General features: G+C 35.5%; 1 protein-coding gene across 1 annotated transcript in view; it reads right to left on the reverse strand.

Moving 5' to 3' along the window:
• Window positions 1-20,684, reverse strand: part of CNTN6 (contactin 6) — a 105,546-nt gene that overhangs the window by 63,881 nt on the left and 20,981 nt on the right. The window contains exons 3-6 of the mRNA XM_008583953.1: window positions 14,054-14,238; window positions 10,684-10,820; window positions 9,056-9,185; window positions 7,590-7,740 (exon numbers count right to left, since the gene is read on the reverse strand). Coding sequence (XP_008582175.1) covers window positions 7,590-7,740; window positions 9,056-9,185; window positions 10,684-10,820; window positions 14,054-14,238 — 603 coding nt within the window. The remainder of the gene's footprint in view (window positions 1-7,589; window positions 7,741-9,055; window positions 9,186-10,683; window positions 10,821-14,053; window positions 14,239-20,684) is intronic.

Consider the following 20,684-nt stretch of genomic DNA (forward strand, 5'->3'; position numbering starts at 1 on the left):
ATAAGCCTGGCATTATGCAGACTGTCGTTCTTCCTTAGACATGAGAACATATGGTTCATTTTCCTATTTGCTACTCATGCTACCTGATGTACTAAGAACTATTACATTAAATAGTTGGTGATACAAAATAAAATTAGGTTTATTTGTTTGTTCCGTTAGGAAATTCTGCAAAGAGGAGGAAGGGGTAGAGAAGCCTGCTTTCTGTTTGCTGCGTAATGGCTAACGCATTGAAAAGGCATGTATGGAGGGGATATCTTATTAAGACTGAGCACTTGGGGGCAAAGGTAAAAGAAAAAGGAATAGTAACGATTTGGAAGGTGGATGTGGTAAAATATAGAGAGAAATGTCCAACACAGAGGGAGACATATACTGGGCTATCTGGCATTCCTGCAGCCAGACTCCCATGAGCTGATCCCCCACGAGGAGGCTAGAAGGTTGTGAAAAGCCTCCAGGGTGAAAATGTAATGACAGCTAATTGTTGAGCTATGGGCTCTGCAAAACTACTTTATTCAGGTAGTTTAGCAAGGAGAAGAATGAAGACAAACTAATTTCTATTCTGTTTCATTTCTATGTCAGGCACTACGCTAAGGGCTTTCTAACATGTCTTACCAAAGGTACCTTTTTACCCAGGAAGAGAAAAAAAAGACCATGTGACTTGCTCAATAATCATCACCTCCCTCTTGTCAGAGAGAATGCGGTCCTCTCCCTCACCCTTCCTCTCCCTCATCTCCTTCTCTCTCATTGCAGCTTCTCTCCCCAGAGAATGCCCCGGTCCTCTCCCTCACCCTTCCTCTCCCTCATCTCCTTCTCTCTCATTGCAGCTTCTCTCCCTCTCCACTTTCTCTGCCATCTTTACACCTTCCCCCTGGCCATTTTCCCACAAAGCAATATTGTTTCCAAGAGGGAGGTCTTGGGGTGTTGGAGTGCCAGATGGAACTGGAGTGAGCCTGTTCCAAATTAGGGGCTTGAATGCAAAAATATTGAATAGCACCACTTATTCAAGGATTGAATAAGGCTTCATGCCACCTGACCGGTTCACCTGTTCCCACAAGGTACATGCATTTGCCAAGTGCCTAGAGCCATGCAGGGTTTAATGGTGGCATTATTGTAGGACAAAGCATACGGAATCCCTGACTTGATAAGGGCTGTTTGCAAATATACATACATGGGGGTAAGTAGGTAATGGTAATAAAATCAGTTCCAGAGAGTCCAGCTGTCCTCTTATTTCAAGCCTGTTGAACATGATCACATTCTGAGACCCACTGCAAGGGGTAGAATCTTCATAATTGGGTGAGCTTGATTCTCTGTGAATTTCAAAATACCTTTGTACTTTGCTCTTTTAGATTACTGGGGTAAAAGTGATACAAAAGTAACCATATATTCTGTGACAACTGATCCTCAGAACTATATTCAAATACAGAAATAAAAAAATGTGTTTTAGTGTTTTGAGATATGTAAAGTGTCTGTATATTGACCAGCATAGAGGAGGTGTTAAAAATAGTTATTATTATTATTATTAAGGACAATTTGTCCAGCATGCAGCTGAATTCTATTTCATTTAATTTTTTTTTTTTAGGAACTAAGTCAAAATGCAATAGTTTTTTTCTTTTTTTTTTTTTTATTCAGGAAAATGAGCAAGAAATGCTGTGGATTACTTTTGGATTCAATTTTCATTCTTTCACAAATAGGACAAAATATTTTTCTCCCCATTTCTTTGTTTTTGTCATTCAGAGCTTGTATGCCCACTATGACCAAACCCTAGGTGATTCAGGCATTGTATTTAATGCTGTCAGAGGACAACNGCCCACTATGACCAAACCCTAGGTGATTCAGGCATTGTATTTAATGCTGTCAGAGGACAACCTTGCGCTGTCTCTCCGGCGGGTTAACATTTCCTATTAAATTCAGGATGTGATCCCTGAATAGGTAGCCAGCAGTCACATAGCATAAGGAGACAAATCTAGGACTTTGATTTCTGTCAGTTCACTTGTTAAGTAGATCCGCAAGGAAAAAAAGGAAGTGATTAATCAAACTCAGCAGATGTGGAATTGATTCCCTCCGTTGCCTCAGAATGCCTTGCAGAGATGAACTTAATCTGTATTCATCTTGACTTTCTGTGGTGAAGTTTGTGTTTGTTCCTCTGGCTGCTATAGGTAAGTATGCACAACTGGGATCTGCATAAAGGCTGGGATGACAGCAATAAATGCAACCGATGTAGAGGGTATACAGATCACCCATTCTTCCACAAATGCCATCATTTGAGTCTCATAGAACCCCATGGGAAAGACAAGCACTATTTTCTCCAAAACGGACCAACTGAGAACCAAGAAGTTAAAGGACTTGCTAGAATTTATCAACTAAGTGAGAAGTAGAATTGGGACCTGAACCCAAATGTTTACTCCAAATAACTTTAAAGAAAAGCAATGTCTTAAGAAAGAGCAAGGAGAATGTGAGGTGTGATGCAGCTAGCTAGCTGAACATTTTATCTCCAGCATCTAATATAGTAGTTGAGACATAAGAAGTGTTCAATAAATACTTATGGAATGAGTAAGAAAAATTGATAAATGAATGATCACATCATGGATCTATTAATAATTAAAATTTTTGCTTTAACTGCAAGAGCTCTAAAGGTGGCAGTAAAGCAAGCTTTAAAAAAATAGCAACACAAAAAATATTTACTGAATGTGTATTTTTTTCCAGGTTTGTGCTGGGTGCTAGGCCTATAATAATGAATTAAAGAGTGCTGCTCACTGCCTTCATGAAGCTTACAGTCTAGCTGTTAGGGCTCTGTGTAACCTCTAGATTTCTCCAACCATATTATTTTAGCTGTTTTTACATTCATAGCAATCATCATGTTTGGCTCAGTAACTTAGTTACTCACCTGAGCAAATGATTAAAATATATAAAAAGTTATAACTAAGATAGAACATACAATTTAAATCTGCCAGGCTAATATTTTCTATTGATTTCTAATATGTAATCTCTATGCATGGATAAAGTATTTAATTTTTCTTGAAGTTGTTTTCATATTATTTCATCTTAAAATAAAGGAAAAAATAAAAAAAATCCTAGTAGTTTTGCCCATCATTATGCTACTCTCAGTGATAGAACTGAAACCTGAACCCCTGTGTTCCAATTCTCAATGCAGGGCTCTTTGTAATACATCCTGGTTTCTCCCACAGGAATGTACCTTTTGCTTCTCTTCTATTTAAGTGCTATTTCTAAACCACTGGTAGCTCCAAAAAGAATGAGATAGATGTTGCATGATCATTGATTCCTAACAGGAAACCAGGCAGCCTTTGGACTCCATAATGACATATACCAATTTTTAGTGCCATGAAAACTTTTGTGTTCTAACAGTCTGCCATGAATATAGACACTTGCTCCAAAGACAGAACTCTTAAAATAGTCAAGACTTCTATTGCACATAGCCTAATTAGAAACATGTTAATCTGCTTAAGAAATGTTGCTTATACCACCAAATAACGTTAGGTTAAATCATGTAACAACAGCCCTTCAAAAACTGAAGTCGTGTATATCCTCCATTATTCCTAGAGAGGAAAAGACGTGGATACAGAGATGGGAGACTTGGCGTCACATCTACGCTTCATCACTTACTAGCTATGTAATAGAAGCTGTCTTGATTCATGTAAGACTGGAAGAAATTGTCAAAATATATATATGGACGCCGTTTTTTATGGGTAGACTATACACTATGATTACTTTGAATAGGCTTCTTTAGAGCCCTCTCAACCATCTCTGGGTAGTTATACTTTATTGGCAGCAAGAGTTAGTGACAGTGAAATTTCTAAGTAGAGAGTACCATATAGAAGTTTTATAACAGAGACTAAAAATGTACATTTCCCCACACAAGTATTTCCAAGGTCAAGAACGAACAACTATTTCTACTTGGAATTGTAAAAATTTAAACTTTTGCTGTATCTGAGTTTTTTATTCTTCCTACATGTACAATTGTGTCATGAGTTAACAGAGGTATGAGATGGCTGGAGTTGCATATATGAGTATGTAGCTATTTAAGTGAAATAATCAGTCTGGTGTGGCATAAAAAAATGTGTACTGGGACTTAGTGTTTTGTGTTTGAGTATAGGATCAGGTCCTACCAAATTTGGAAAATGGGCTAGATCACTGCTAATGATCCTTTCAAATACAACATTGAACAGAGTTGGGCTGGCCAATTAATTCAGTTGGTTAAAGTGTGGTGCTGATAACACCAAAGTCAAAGGTTTGGATCCCCTTATCAGCCAGCTGCCAAAATAAATAAATAAATACATAAACCTTGCATTGTGCAATCAAATCTAAAAATTAATTTTCCAGTCAACCTCTATACCCAACCCTCTGTCCCTGGCTTCTAAAATAGCAACACAAAAAATGCTGCACACATACCATGTTTGGGATCGCTACCTGTCCCTTTTTATGCTGCTTATCAACCACTGCCCCCTGAACTTAACCAATGGACTACGACCTGTCAAGTGTTAACTGGCCAGAATTTAGCAAGTCAGAAACCCTCTTTTGTGTAACACGCCAAACCAATCAGGACTAAACAAACCTGAATCCCTCTTTGCACAGAGGACCTCAGTGGTAACCTGAGTGGGAACGTTTGCTATATTCAACGGTCTCTCTTGTTGTTCTGGTGGAGCACAATTTTGTTTTTACTGAAGGATGTGTTTCCCTGGTTTGCAAATTGTTTGCCAAATAAAGTCTCCCTTTTTCTCCAAATTCTTTTCCAGTGCATTTTGTTTACAAGAGACCATTTGACTCTCTTTCCTCTTATAAGAAAATTAAATGCTTCAAATCCATTTTACAAATGGAGGTCTATAGAAGACAAATGATTTGCCCTGAATCATTTTTTTTAGGATGCACATTCAGAAGATGATTTGCTTGTTTTTCTTTTTGTTAAAACCTCTAACGAATTCCTAAAGCAATGAGAGGATAGAATTACGGAAGAATAATCTGTAAATAGAAATCACAGGGATAAGTCCTTTCATCAAAACAAGACAATGTTGAGTCTGATATGACTACTAGTAACTGTTCTGAGGCTAAAAAGATCTCCAATTCATTCTATATGGGCAAAACAAAATAAAACAAGACGAATCCCTGAAAAGTTGTTTTAAAAAGCAGTTTACCTTTTGCTCTTGTGCTCTTCACATTTATTCCCCTCATTTTCTTACCTTTACCCAAATCCTGTTCCTTTTCTTTCTCCTCCCCACAAACCTTGTGTTTTGGTCTTTAAAGGTTACAAAAAGTAAATGGCAGTCATTTCTGCTCCTCAGGTTAGAACTTCAGAGTCACTTTATTGAATGAGGCAGAGCTAATCAATTTATCCAGACCCTTCACACAGTGTCGTGTTTGATACTGCAGTATCTCTTGAGTTTTCTTGTTTCACAGCAGTGTATTTAAACCTTGATTAGATTTTAGAAATGAAAGAGGGAACATTTAAAAAGAACCCACATCCAAATCTGTTGAGAGTACCTGCAGCAATCTCCAAAGCAGTGTACACAGAGGAAAGGGCCAGAGCAACAGGTTTCACTTCACCTTTCTTTTCTTATTCATTTTGAAGCATTTGTTCTTAAGTCTTGAGGCAGTTCCCCAAGAATAGTCTGTAAAGCTGTTAACACCTTGTGTATTTATCCTTTTTGACTCCTTCATTCATTCTACAGATGTTTATTGAGTTTTTGTTCTGTGCCAAGGCACAGGGCATAGAAAAATAAAACAGATAGAACTCCTGTCCTGAGAAAAGCTTTGGTCCAGGGATAAAAAGACATTTGGAGACAAGAGAGAATAAAAAAAGAAAGAATGCCCTAGAAAAGGCTCTCTCTTGTGTATCTCATCACATTCATGGAGAGAGTCTGCAAAGCTGCAGATAGAACCACGATAGTACTTATAACCAATACAGGTCCCCGTTTTCAGTTTATTTGATCTAACCCCTTTTTCTCTCTTCCTTGGCCACAAGTGCAATTTTGGGATTTGAAATGACAAAATGATGTCCCTGCAGCCAGTCTATGGGCATTTTTTTTCTGGCTTGGAGATGCAATGCCAAAATCCAGGTTTCTAGCTTTTCCTGAAATTTTGGAAGTTCTACAACACTGGATGTATCTTCCCACAAAATAATAGTTGACAGAATTCGGAGATGTAATTGTCCCTTTTAAGTGTGGAACTCATGCTCCAGTCTTTCACAGTCACTTCTTCCAAGACTGATGATTGCCATTTTCATCACTCTGTAGTTGTCCTTTCTTTCATCTGGCAATTCACCTGCCTGGCCTGGTATATTAGTCAGTTTTCTGTTGCTCGTAACAGAAAACCTGATACTGAGTCATGTATAACGAAGTGAAATTTATTTCTTACAGTTTTGGAAGCCCAAAAATCGGAGGTCCAGGGGACACATCTGGTGAGGGTTTTCTTTTGGTGCAGGCTCTCAGCAAAATCCCAAGGCAGTTCAGGGTATCACATGGTGAGGGGGGCTAGAGCAAGACAGTGCACTACTGTGCTGCTTCTTTGCCTTATAAAGCCAGAGGCTCTCAGCAAAATCCCAAGGCAGTGCAGGGTATCACCTGGTGAGGGGGGCTAGAGCAAGACAGTGCACTACTGTGCTGCTTCTTTGCCTTATAAAGCCATCAGTGCCACTCCTGTGATAAACCACTCATTTGTTAACTCATTATTCCATGAATGGGTTAATCCATTTATAAGGGCATAGCCCTGATGGTCCCATCACCTCTTAAAGGCCTCATCTCTTAAATACCATATTAGCATTAAGTGCCAACATGAGCTTGGGGGACATTCAAACCATAGCCCCTAGTATGCATATGAGTTCATGGCACATGTGATGTTGAAGAAGAGCTCAATGAACTAAAGGGGCAATTTCCATATCATTAGCACAATGGCCCATACATAGCAGGATTTCACTGTGTATTTGGTCACATAGTAACATACATGTCATTAAAAGAGAGCTGCATCTGTGGTCTAGTTGTCCCTTTTGTATACAAGGTTCTACAGCATAGTGGAATGAAATGTATTATAAGCAGAGAAAAACACCTGTTTTTTTCTGTCAAACTCTCCTGGAAAACATGCCAGTGCTGATCTAGGATTTCCCAACTGCATCCATTATGGAAGGAAACCTCTCTTCTTTCTCTACGGGAACCTCTCTACATTTTTTCACGTGGTGAATTCATTTTGTCATGGGGTGAACACCTGCGTGACTATTTAAAAACCACAACACCAGGTGTGTGTGTATGAGTGTCTCTCTCCTTTGTGCAATGTTCTTCTCACTGATATCTCAGCAGGCTGACTTGGGGAAAAGCCTTCAAACTGAATATAGAGAAAGTTCTTAAAGGATTTTAAAAAATATATCTATTATAAGTGCATGCACTGAAGATATTGCAGCCAAATTATACAAATAAGTCTTAGCTTTATAAGATCCTTTTGTTTTTACTATCATGGGAAAAATGTTGGCATCTCTGGATATGCCTTTGAAAGTTCATCATAAAGGAGGGAATTTGGGAAGACCTAGAAAATGGTAAAGATGTTATATTACAAAATATTTAAAAATATATATAAAAATAAAGTTGGTTTACCTTTTATTTTGTCTCAAGCTCTCCATTCCTCTTTTCCAGGAGATAGCTGCCCTGGGAAAAGCAACTGGTTTGCATTCGATAGCAACATTCCCACCAACTTGGATAACTGAATATTTTTTAATGGGATTTTTGGAGAAATCAGGAGCTGAGGCTAAAAACAAAATTATTAAATTACTCAATTAACATGTAGTGACCCAAGAGATAACTTGGTGCACTAGATAGAATCTAATATTTGTAGCCAAAATTCTTTTTTAAGCTACTTTGCTCAAAATGCTATGGGGCTGGTTACTGACTTATCAATTTGGAGTCTCTGTTTCCATTTGCAAAATTAAGACGGTGGTAGATATTACCTCAGGAAGTTGGTGTGGGGATTAAATAACAGTTGTAGAGCCCCATAGTTCCTGGCCCAAAGTATGTGCTGCGTAAGTGTAATTTATTTTTGCATTGGTGGTGTTCATTGCAATAACAAAAGCAAGTTGGTAGGGAGGAAGCAAGTTGGAAACAGTCACATTCTAACAGCATTTACAATAAGGGGGTGAAGATGATTCCATAGGAGACAGAAGAGGGACTTTTAGCCCTGATTAGAAAAATCATGAAATCTATTGCAGCCAAGATAATGATCCTAAATTTAAATATATATAAAGAGCAATGAAATACCACAGAAATAAATCAGAAATACTATATCACTAGTCAGATTTCTTCAGGCAACCATTAACTAGCAAAATGTAAACAGTCTGTACTCTCTAGAGGAAGATGGGTTGAACAGAAATTTGAAAAAAAAAAATCTTTGTCAGTCCCAGCTTTGTCCCCACTAAATAGATGTTAAACAAATTCTACTTCATGAGGGTGAGGAATTATTAGACTGCCTGGAGTGCCTCTAATCCTTTCCAATTTCATGAATGTTGGAATCCATGTGTCCAATCTCCAATTCTAGTTTAAAGTTCAAGTGAATTGAACTTCTTTCACATACACCATGTTCTCTTGCTTCTGGACTTTTCAGATGTTGCTTCTCTGTCCTTCACCTGACCTGTGTTTACTTTTTCTTCTGATTTCAGCTCAAAGGGAATTCCTCAATTTATGTTATGTTAAACTTGCCATGTGTTCTGATAGCAACCACTCAATTCTTGATCATAAGTATCACTGCATCTTTCAAAATTTGGCTTTTTATTTTTCTCAGTGAAAAAAAATTTTTTTAATAAAAATTGGATTTTTATAAAAAGCCAATTTAGGCATTTGCCACTATTTCAAGTATCACTGCATCTTTCAAAATTTGGCTTTTTATTTTTCTCAGTGAAAAAAATTTTTTTTAATAAAAATTGGATTTTTATAAAAAGCCAATTTAGGCATTTGCCACTATTTCAAGGAAGATAAATTTCTTGTTTGCAGAAATATTGGGTTCAGAATATGTGTACTCATAGCTTGCTAAAATGTCATTTTCAATTTTTGGTCATAAATGAATGACTTACCTAAAACTCTCAATTCTGCATTTGCATAAATTATCTGATATTTGTTTTCTGCAGCACACTGGTAGACCCCAGAATCTGACACATTCAGCATCATTATGATTAGTGTCCCATTTTCTATTTGAATTCTCTCCTAATAAATGAAAAGGCATATAAAGATGCTGGTATGTTAATGCAAGCATTCTCTTACCCAGAATACTATTAAAAACATTTCTGCATATCTACGAGATTTGGTGCTTTGGTGTATTAATATACTGCAAGATTCTGAGCAGCTTTCTGAAGTTTAAAAAAAATGTTAATATCCTTATTATAATTTTAGTGATTATTATATTTTAAGTTCTCTTATTTCTTTGAAAATTGGCATTCTTTGCATATACTGCAAGTTAACTTGCTGTTATATGATATATGAAATAGGTTGGAACAATTCACCATCCTGATTATACCCCAAAACATGGCTGACAATAATATTAGATGCAAATATCATGATTAGAATATTGCTTTGGCTTTCCATTGCAAGGTCTGAAAAAGACTTGAAATGTGATAATGTGATAGTTTTCTAATTGAGTCTGAAATTGGAAGAGAGCTAGATCCTTTCTTCCTGCAGCCTAATATAAAGCATGCTTAAATAGCCAAAATCTGTTAGAGAGTCCCATTTGGGGTACAGAAATACAATTCTGAATGCGCATAATGTAATAGTTAATACTACAAATGAAACTTAAAACTAAATATTTCAAGGTACCTATTACTGTCCTCCAAGGATAACGAAAGTAGGCTGGAGAAAACAGAAAATGTTATATGCAAAAGGCATACAGGAGGAAAATTCCACTTAAGCTGAAACAAAGAACAGCATTATGTTCAGCTTGCAAACAACAGATGTTCTTTGTGTCTCTGGCTATGCCTACATGTGCAAAGTAAAATGGAGAATTAACACAATTATCTGGATTATTTTATGGCAAAAAAAACCCTCTGTCTCATTTTCTGGATATTGTAGAAGAAAGTATGTATTAGATTGAAAAAATGTGGATAACTGTCTCAGTTCACTTTCCTATGGGTTTAGAGCCAGTCATCAGTTTTATAAAAGCAATATACTGATTAGTGACTAAGAGCTTGGGTCCTGGTATTAAACAAAGTTTAGAAGGCTAATTCTAAAATTTACTAGCTGCTATGTGATCTTGGACAAGTGGCTTAAACTCTCTGAAACTCGTTTTCTTCATCTATGTAAAGGAATAATAATTGTAACTCTATAATAAGGTTGTCATGAGGATACAAATAAGATAATACATGGAAAAATATTTAACACAGGGGCTGGCTCATGTGAGAGTTCTGTAAATGTTAGCTATGATGATCATGATACTGATATTTGAATGTAGACCTGTCATTGACTAGCTCTGTGACCTTGTGCAAGCTATTTGTCTTCTCTGCCCTTATTTTTCTCATTTGAAAAATGGAGATAATATTAATAGCCACCTTGTGAATTCGTTTAAAGATTAAATAAATCAGTTATACTTCCTTTCCTGGAACATATTAAACACTCCATAATCAATATCTGTTACTGTTAGTTACCATTATTATCAGTAACAAAATTGACCTAGCAGAGTAGGTGAATTTTTAATATTAGCATAGTTGCTTACCTCTGGGTTGAGGCGTTCACCATTCTTTAACCAGGTGTACCAAGGGTTTGGCTTTCCACTAGCTTTGCATTCCCAAAACAAGCTGTCATAGATAGAGAGGTATGTATTTTGGATTTTCTGTTCCCATTCTGGAGGGGCTGTTTCAAAAAAGGCAAGAGCAATTGTTTGGCAAGGCAATAATCCAAAACATTATGCTACATTCCAAGAGCTGTAGAAATCAGAAGGCCAAGGCCAACAGGGTCCAGTTGGACTGCACACACATGATTTGATGGAAGGAAAATGCAGGAGCTTCAATGTGGGGTGACACAAATCCTGATGCAAACATCATTGGGCATTTGGCTCAAGTTAAATATTTGTCATCTGTCATTTTGCTGCACCTGTATAACAACTTGGGAGTTGTAGAAAAAGGTCAAAATGTAGAACAGTGCCAAAGAATAATTCCATGCTAAATATTATTACCTAGGTCAAGTTAGAAAATGTGTACCAAATCTGAAACCTCTGCGGGCAAAAGTTTGCTGACTATTTTGGCCTAAACTAACTTAAAGTAAGTGTGCCTATATCAGACACAATTTCAACTCAATAGCTTGAAGCATAAACCAAATATGAGCCTTATCACATTTTGGTGAGATGATGGTCCAATTTTTTTCTTTTTTTTTCTAAGTAAAATTCTTGACAGGGAATGAAAACTTTTGGAGTTGTATACAGGTGTAGTGCTACAGCATAAGTTTTTCAAAAGCTTATATTCTTTTTTTTTTTTTCCTTTTTGTCTTTTTTCGTGTCCAGCAATGGATTGCAACCCTCGGTGTTGCACCCGCACCTCGCTCAGCCAGTGAGCGGGAACCGGTCTGTATGTGGGATCCGAACCCTCGGCGGGAGCGCCACCACGCTCCCAAGCGGTGCACTGTAGCAGTGCGCCACCGGGCAGGCTCCAAAAACTTATATTCTAATCTGAGAAAGTTCTTCATAGTACTGAGGCAAAAACCACCTGGTATAATTGGTGTGAAGGTAAGGTGGTATTATCCTCACTATCATTCATGGAAACAGGAGGGTTATAAATTCAATGTTTTAAAAATAGTATTTCTTCTGTAAAGATGATTGGAAACTGACTGAATCTGCCAATTAATCTCTCTCCTGTATTTAGTTCTGTCCTTGGATATGTAGGAATGTATGAGCCTTCCCTTGGGATCTCAGGCTATGATAAAGAGATGTTTTACATGTGTAATGGCACTTAATTCTCCCTACAAGCCTTTGGAGTGGATTTTCACAGAGATGTTAGGTAACTTGCTCAAGACAACATAGAGAACAGAAAAGCCAAAATCTGAGCCCTGAAAACAGAGCCTCAGTGAAGGGCTTGTGTTCAGGGTGTTCATATGAGAATGCTAGCCTATGAGCAGGGTATCAAACAAGGAACAGTCAACAGGGAAAGAAAGAATGTTAACACAAGGATGAGTTATTGAGTTGGCTACCAACATGGATCATTTTTACTCCACCTCATGTATACTTCTAAGGAGTCTTTATAAACTGTCTACCAAGAAAGAAAGAGGAAGTATTTATTCATTGGTTCTCATCCACAGTTCCTATCCACAGTCATCTAAGGGTAGTGCAGGGATAAACTACTAACACACCATGGATGTACATGCTTAAGTGTTGAGTAGGCTCTTGAAGGGTCCAAAGAAAAAACCCTGAGCAGGAAACAAGATTTACTTGGTGTGGCACCTGTGACAAGACTCTTTCAGGTTACACCTACGAAACATAGTGCTGAACTGGTCACTTTAGCAGTGGTTAGAGTTAGAAGTAAGAACAAGAAGATTTGAAATAGTGTTCAATGTAAAAACCATCTGTCTGATGTCCAGGGTTCTCCCATTGCAGCAACCACCTCCACAAGATAGAAGACTCTATAAGGTTCAGATCTTGGATCCAATAACCATTAACTATGAGCTTTTGCTCAATCCATTTAATGTTTCTTGCCTAGAATATCACTGAAAATTATTTCTACCTCTTAAGATTATTGTAAGAATTATATAAATTTGCATTTTCAAAATTTCTATTTAAGCTAATAGTTGCTTTATCAATGTAAATGAAAGTACTTTTTTATTTATTTACATTTTATAGATATCTTTGTGGTCTGGTTCATTTCTTGATTATATCTTTGTCTATTAAATAGAAAAATGGGAAATATCTATTAAAAACTAGTCTAAGCCTTTAATATCTTAGTTCTACTACAAACTCCCAATTGTGTTCTTACTATTTTATTTGCAAAGGATGTAAAATTCCAAAAACTTTTTCCTTTAAGAAATAGGTACGATTAAAAAGAATATTTTTTTTTCTTGGCTAGCATTGCTGAAACTGTAGGGGAATAGTGAGTAGGATATCATATTCTATATATGAAATAGTATTCTTCATTCCAAGTTAAAATTGGAAATTTTAAAGGAAATTAAAAATAATATAACCAAAGAACAACATGTTCTACCCACAGGACATTCAATCAGTGTTTCTAGGAGGTAATTACAATACTCTAGACTTTTCAGATTATCCCAAGAAGTTATTAATTCTCTAATTACTTCATCATCGATTGTAAACATATGACATATAAACATGTCACATAGAAAAGTATATTCAGCCATGTATAAATATGGTGTTAAAACGTTCTCTACCGCAGATATATTGAATTTACCAAAGAAGTTAAGGATATTTGAAAAGCACTCAACATTTTGATAATTCTGAAGTATAGTTTATGGTTTATTTGATGTAAAAAAAAGGGGGGGTGGGAATTTCATCCAAGTTTGTAGTTTGGACTGCATGAAAGAAGTCATAAAGACAAGTTTTATATAATAAGTGTGTTCATCTCTTTTAAGTTCATGAGAGAGTCTGGTAACTGAGGCAAACATTTTTTTAATGACAAGATAAACTTATTTTTCTATTACCTATATATGGGTAGATGAAAATCCTGGGAAATAGAAATAAATACTGTAAACTACCACACAATATTATGTTTTTCCTATCATTTTTCTCCTTTATTTGTAAATTCTACTCATAATTATAAGATTGCCATAGGCTGCTGCTGAATGTTTTATGGGAAATATATTGAAGTCCATGCTACCTTGTATCACGAACCTTTATGGCTTTAACATGACACTGCTGATATTTTCAAGGCAATTATAATAAACAATAACATGCATAGACCATGCTGAAATTAAAGCTGTATTTTAAAGATGGTCGTTCCCACTCACTAATCATAGCATTAGGCAGTCTAACCTGGAAATGTGTCTTCCCTATTTCTCCCATGACACTTTTCCACAACATACTAATGACTTTCACTATTTGCTGTGAAGGGTATTACCAAATATTTTTTGAAATTATATTAGCTCACCATAGAAAATGAGTTGACCCTTTGCAAGGTTTCTTCCTCGAAGGTTGCCTGCAATGCACTCATAGAAGCCTTCATCTTCTTGCTGAAAGTTCGGGATTTCAAGGATAGCTTGGGATTTGCTGTACTTGATTTTCCCTGGCAATGGGCTTCCATCCAATCTCCTCCAACTAATTTCAGGGACTGGACTAAACAGTTATACCTCATTAGAATAGAAGATGATTTAGTCTTTATGACAAAATAAGAGCATCTTTAAAAATAACTCTCAAAGAAAACAATCCAATCAATGTATTACATTGTGTCTAGTTTTCAGTTCATGCAATCATTCGCCAGTCATTCATCCAGTCATTATTTAACACTTTCTTATGTGCCTGCCATGTTCAAGTCACTGTGCTATGTTCAGGGAATGTATTGGTGAGTAAAACAGACATACTCTCTGCCCCCATGTTGTCTGCAGACTAGTGGAAAAACACACACTAAACAAGTGGCAAAATCAAATACATTTGCAAATTGCAATAACTGAAACAAAGGAAACAGGGTGCAGAGATAGTGACAAGATTATATCAATTGAAATATGGTGGTCAAGGAAATTCTTTGTGAGGACATGACATTTCAGACTAGGCAGGCTCTACACATACTTATAGATTCTAAGGCAAAAATGTAGATTTCTGTGTAGCTAAATTCGTGAAATAGGTAACTAAAGACATATTTGATAGGTGAGCTAAATTATCAAAGAAGATCAGCACTATAAAACAGATCCATATGAGTTGGGAATATAGGCACTAAGATCCTCAAAAAAATGTACTCATTTATATACTATTTTTAAAAATTATAATAAAATAAAGATGAATTTACATTGCATTCTGTTTCCTATTAGAAAGGAATCGTAGAGTTCCTTTATTTATAAGAATTTAGTCTAATATCTATTTTTTTAGCCTAAAATGGGTATCTTGTAAAATAGCAAAAATGAATTTTATAATATATGTAACTAAGTGTGTAACAATAAAGGATGAATGTAAAATTCATGGTGTAGAAGGCCTCACTGTTACAGGAATAATATAAGAAAATGTAGTCTATAAGCAAAGCAGGAAAAGTATTGACTAATAAACTGATCATTTGTAAAATGACCTACCAGCCTATTTACATTAGCATATATCCTTTCCTATTTAAATTAACATATATCCTTTCCTACTGTTAAGTCATTTTTTATTCCCTTATACATTTTCAGATGATTTAAAAATTTCTAATCTAATTATATTTCAAATTAATAATAATAATAATAGTAACTCATTTTACAAAATCAATTTGTAAACCTTGTAGAGATGCAGAATTTCTTCAAGTCAACAAAAGTAACATGGGAGAATCATCCAATCACATGCAAAGTTGTTGATAAACAAAGATATGTAGAGTTTGAGCAGTAAACAACTGCAGAAAATTGGTGATGACTCAGTATAGAGGTTTCAAATAAAGCAAGAAAATTAATGTAGCCCTTGAATTTTCATTGGTAAAAAATTATCCTCCTGTGTGAGAAGATAAAGTGCAGAACATTACATCATGTACTTACATATATCTGTGAGAAAATATGACCCAAATCAATGTTTGATTTATCTGGTTTCCTCAGAATTATCATAGAGTTGCCATTATAACTTGAATTTTGGTAAACACAGAATAAAAAGAATTATTATTATTATAAATGTAGTTTTTGTCCTTTTAAAAAGCCTTGCTACTTACCACAAATTTAGGTTGACATTTTAATAAATTGGCATATTCCTGGCAACAATTATTTTCATATAATTGGTTTTCTTATTCATTCATTTTATGGGATATCAAACCAATAAAAATGAAATTCTAGAAAAACATTTGTTCACATAGAAAGATAGTCACAAAGGCTGGTGAATATCTTTTTATAGTATATGTGGTAATATTCAGTTTTTAAAAATACATGTATTGCATATGTGAACACTTTTGAGTTGTTATCTGTGAGTAGTTGGGATGTGAATGTCTTTTAGTTTCCTCTCTTTACTTATTTCTATTTTCTATTATTTTCCTACAATGAGCGTGCATTACTAGTGTAATAAAAATTTTCTAGAAAAATTTATTTACAAAGAGAAAAATAGAGGCTTGTTATCTGTGAGTAGTTGGGATGTGAATGTCTTTTAGTTTCCTCTCTTTACTTATTTCTATTTTCTATTATTTTCCTACAATGAGCATGCATTACTAGTGTAATAAAAATTTTCTAGAAAAATTTATTTACAAAGAGAAAAATAGAGGCTCACATACTTATGTGAATTCCTGATCCTTTTTTATCTTTTTATGACAGTGCATCTCTGAGGTTATGACAAATACATGCAAAGTACCCAAATGAAAAAGCTTTTAACCTAAAACATTAAGACAAAATAATTAAGTAAAAATCGAGTATTTATCCTAATTAGATCTTAGTTCTTTATATTGATGAAGACAAAGTCAATTATTTACATAAATAAATACCTAAGTAATTAAAATTTTTTACAATAATAATTGTAATAATATCATAACAAATAGCTACCCTTTATTAACCAAAAACTGTGCCAGCTGCTATATATGTATATAATATGTACATATAATTTCATTTACTTATCCTATAGCTAAAAGAGGTGGAACTGGGATTTATTTTCAGGTTTACTTGCCTCAGAAGTTATGTCCTTAATCACATGGCAATACTGACCTCACTGTTATTGTATGATCATCTCCTTATAGCCTAAGTATTTGGGATTCTGCAAAAGTGGATCTACATTTAAAGTGCCTCAGTTGTGTAGAGGCAAAGCGATCAAGTCCAACCAATCCCAAATATTCTGACTTTCCCAGAGAAAAAGGACTCAGTGATAACACTGAAGTCTCACTGGACAAACATGCTTTCCCTTGATGGGACAAAGGGGTATCCTCTATAGATAGACTTTTCCAATAGGCATAGTGTAGCAGAAAATGTCATTGTTTGACCCATGTTCTTTCTAATCCCTTATCCACCCCAGATCACATTGTACTTTCATCCTCAACATGTTATCGCTTTGTGGTGACTGTCCTCAAGCTACTGTAGCCAACTTTACTTTCACAAAGAGAGAGCTAAAAGCATCTAGGAATTAACATACCCTAAGAGGCAGCCCTTAACCAATAACTGACTGGGTGCCAGGGTGTAAATACTTCAGCTTCCATGTCCCTGAAGTGGGAAAACTCTAGGTGTGATCTGAATTAGTTCTTCTACTGGATTGAGCCAAATTTACCTTCTGTGGGATTCATGCTCTGCCTGGCTACTCTCCTTTCCCTGCCCCACTTCCACATTCTCCTATGGATTCCTCTTAAGAACTCTTCCAATAAGTCACTTTCAAAAAATTCTCCTTTCAGGGTCTGCCTCTTGAAAATCCAATTAGTTGGAATCTCCAATAGACTCCAATCATGTGCTACTTACTTATTTATAATACCAACTATAAGAAATCCTTAGCTATTTCTCATACGGTATTTCTACATAGCCCTTAAACACATGTTGAAATGGAAGTCTGTAGAATTGAACATAAATGGCATATAAGACCAGAAAATGAGTGGTAGAACCCTTGTGAAAAACCATGAGTTGTGGAACATATTTTGAGAGCTTATTACTCTATAGGGCCAGAATTACACCAGAATAATAGCAAAAGGCAGGAAATGTAGAAGAGTCATGCAGATAAAGAGAGAAAGGAAAGTTTCTCACTTAAAAAAGAAAATCGTCTAGAATTTTCTTTCTTTTTTATCCCAGTTGTGTTTGTGGTGATGAGTCTTCCATAAACCATTCAATTATGGAGGAGGTTATAAGATTCTGTGTACTAGGTTCTAACATAAGAGCCTTTATTTTTGAAGAAGATTATAAGAATCAGTATCTCGGTTTCTAAATCTGCAGAGGACATTTGTGGGGGTTTTTTGCTTACATTTTAAATTTTCTTAGAAAAGCTAATCCTCCCTATCTTTCCTTCATCTGGCTTGAATTGGGCTCACCACACCTCTGGCATTAGGAGAGAGCACATAGAAGCTTGTACAACATGACCACCTTGAATGGTCAAGCACGGGAAGCAAGACAAACCAATCAGAGACAACTAGATTCAATCCTGGGACTGCTTTTGGAAGTTCTATTGAACAGAGAATCTCTTTTCATTGGGGTTTTATGAGGCAGTGGGATATAAAGTATCTTTGAAGGCCGAAGTTAACACAGAGGGAAGAAACCTGGAATTCTTCCCATGCCTAGATCAAGTCATCGTCGATGCAAAAAAAAAAAAACCACCAAAAACAACAAAATTCTCCTTGAATATGTCAATTAGTTAATACAATCTTGTTTTGTTTCCAGCCCATTTGAGTCATTTTCCTGCTACTTTTAATCAAAAGGGACCTGACGAATAGATTCTGAATGCCTCAGTTCAAATGCTAGCTGGGTTAGGTTCTGTAAGTGTGATTGAGTTAAACAATATGGTGGATTTCTTCTGGATATCATATTGTACGCTTTAGATATTTTAGAATCCTCACAGCAACTAAAGCACCAAAAAATAATGACTCAAAAATTTTAAAAATTAAAAAAGTCTTATCAAGCACATTTTGCAGCTACATTTCATGTTAAAATTTATGAAACAAAATTCAAGCAGTTTTATAAGGTTTCACAGTTATTAATTAAATGTTGAGATTTTTTTTTTTAGATTTGTTATACCACTGCTAAATATGAATGCCATGATCCTCTTGATTATTACTGGCAATGTGAGATATTGTGTCAGAAAGAATACATGCAAAACACAGATAATTTAAAATATGTATATATATGTGCATTTTAATGAATAGTTCCCACTTTACACTGGAACTTCCAATGAAGACACTAAGTAACTGCCTTAAATTTTACATTCTCTCTCTTTTTCTGAATCCTTTCCAAACGAGCAGTGGGTGGGAATAACTGGAATCAATGAAAAATGAAATTATTTTTGTAATGAGTTTTAATGTTTTTGGGCAAGTTAATTTTTCTAAGATATACTATTCTGTGTAAGTAATAATAAAAACAATATTTAATGCTGTTTATGCAGTGTAGAGAGGAATGTAGCTTTTACTAGCTATATTTTGTTGCACATTTATAAGCATGAATTTTCTCATTTACAGAATGGGAATTAGTAATAGCACAATTCTTAGCCTTATTAGGAAGGTTAAATGAGATAATCCATGTTATGTGTTTAAAATACTGTGTAGCACACATTAAACAATATGTTTGAGTGTTAATGTTAAAATTAATAAATAATTTAAAATCATTTTAATGTGATTATTATCACTTCAAAGGAAGAATCCTAGTTCACATATATTTATTTTCTACTCCATTAAGGTATCCATATGACCAGACATTCAATATGATATTTATGAATTATTCATAAGCTAAAATCAGATCTCCACACTATGAATGAAATGGCACCCCAGAATACATATATTTCCATTGAAGTAAATTTCTGCCTCCTACTGCTTAATATACCAGCTGCTATGGAGAACGGCCCGATTGTAGTGGGCATGTTCATGTCCTCAGGATGAAGGCAGAGATCTTTTAGGTGAGATATGGCATGCATTGCTGTGGAGGACATTTTTCTCTAAACCTGGCTATTCATCTAGGACCATTGTGGTAGAGAGAAAGGGAATTAGAGATCTCTAAAGAGAAAGAAAATATTGTGCAAGAAAGCCGGGCATTTAAAAATATTAATAAGCATTTAAATGATATTAATTGAGTGCTTACTATGTACCAGGCACTATGACAGATGGTTTCCATATGTCATCTGAGGTAAATACTCAGCTGGCAGCTGCTAAAAATGCTAATTAGCTTTTTGGAATGGTACTCACGTTTCTCTAAAGAGAAAGAAAATATTGTGCAAGAAAGCCGGGCATTTAAAAATATTAATGAGCATTTAAATGATATTAATTGAGTGCTTACTATGTACCAGGCACTATGACAGATGGTTTCCATATGTCATCTGTGGTAAATACTCAGCTGGCAGCTGCTAAAAATGCTAATTAGCTTTTTGGAATGGTACTCACGTTTTGACAGGTAAATTATTACCTGCCAACTCTTCTCCACTTAGAGTTCCAGAACAGGCTAATTTATTGTGATCTACCTTCTAATTCTATTGAGTTGCCGCCCATTCAATTATAAGCACTAGTACTCTTCTTCCTTCTGTGGCTTCAGTATCATTTTTAGGTTCTACGTAGTTTGTCCACGTTGATGATATTCACTGGCAGCTCATTTTGGTTCAAAAAAAGTGATCTGTTTAAAATGTGAAGTTAATATATTAATTTCACAAAGAATGCCGTGGAGCAAGGGCAATCTTTGAGGGGTCTTCAGATGGAGATTGTTAATTCTCTTGGAACTGTGCTTCTATAGAATCAAAATAAATGGTGCCACCATTATCATGCTAAGATCTGTCCTTTCTGGCAATATTTAACTTCAGCTCTGATCTCTCCCTTCCCCTACCCTCCCCCTTTTTTAAGAAATCGAACTTGGATGGAAATCTCAATGAAGTAAACCAACCTGAAGCAATTCATTAACCCAAAGTTCTCAGACCATTGATGAGGGATTCATGAACTTTGTATTTCAAAAGAAACATTGCAAAAGTCTTTT

This window comes from Galeopterus variegatus, unplaced genomic scaffold (assembly GCF_000696425.1).
Source record: "Galeopterus variegatus unplaced genomic scaffold, G_variegatus-3.0.2 Scaffold3093, whole genome shotgun sequence".
NCBI classification, from domain to species: domain Eukaryota; kingdom Metazoa; phylum Chordata; class Mammalia; order Dermoptera; family Cynocephalidae; genus Galeopterus; species Galeopterus variegatus.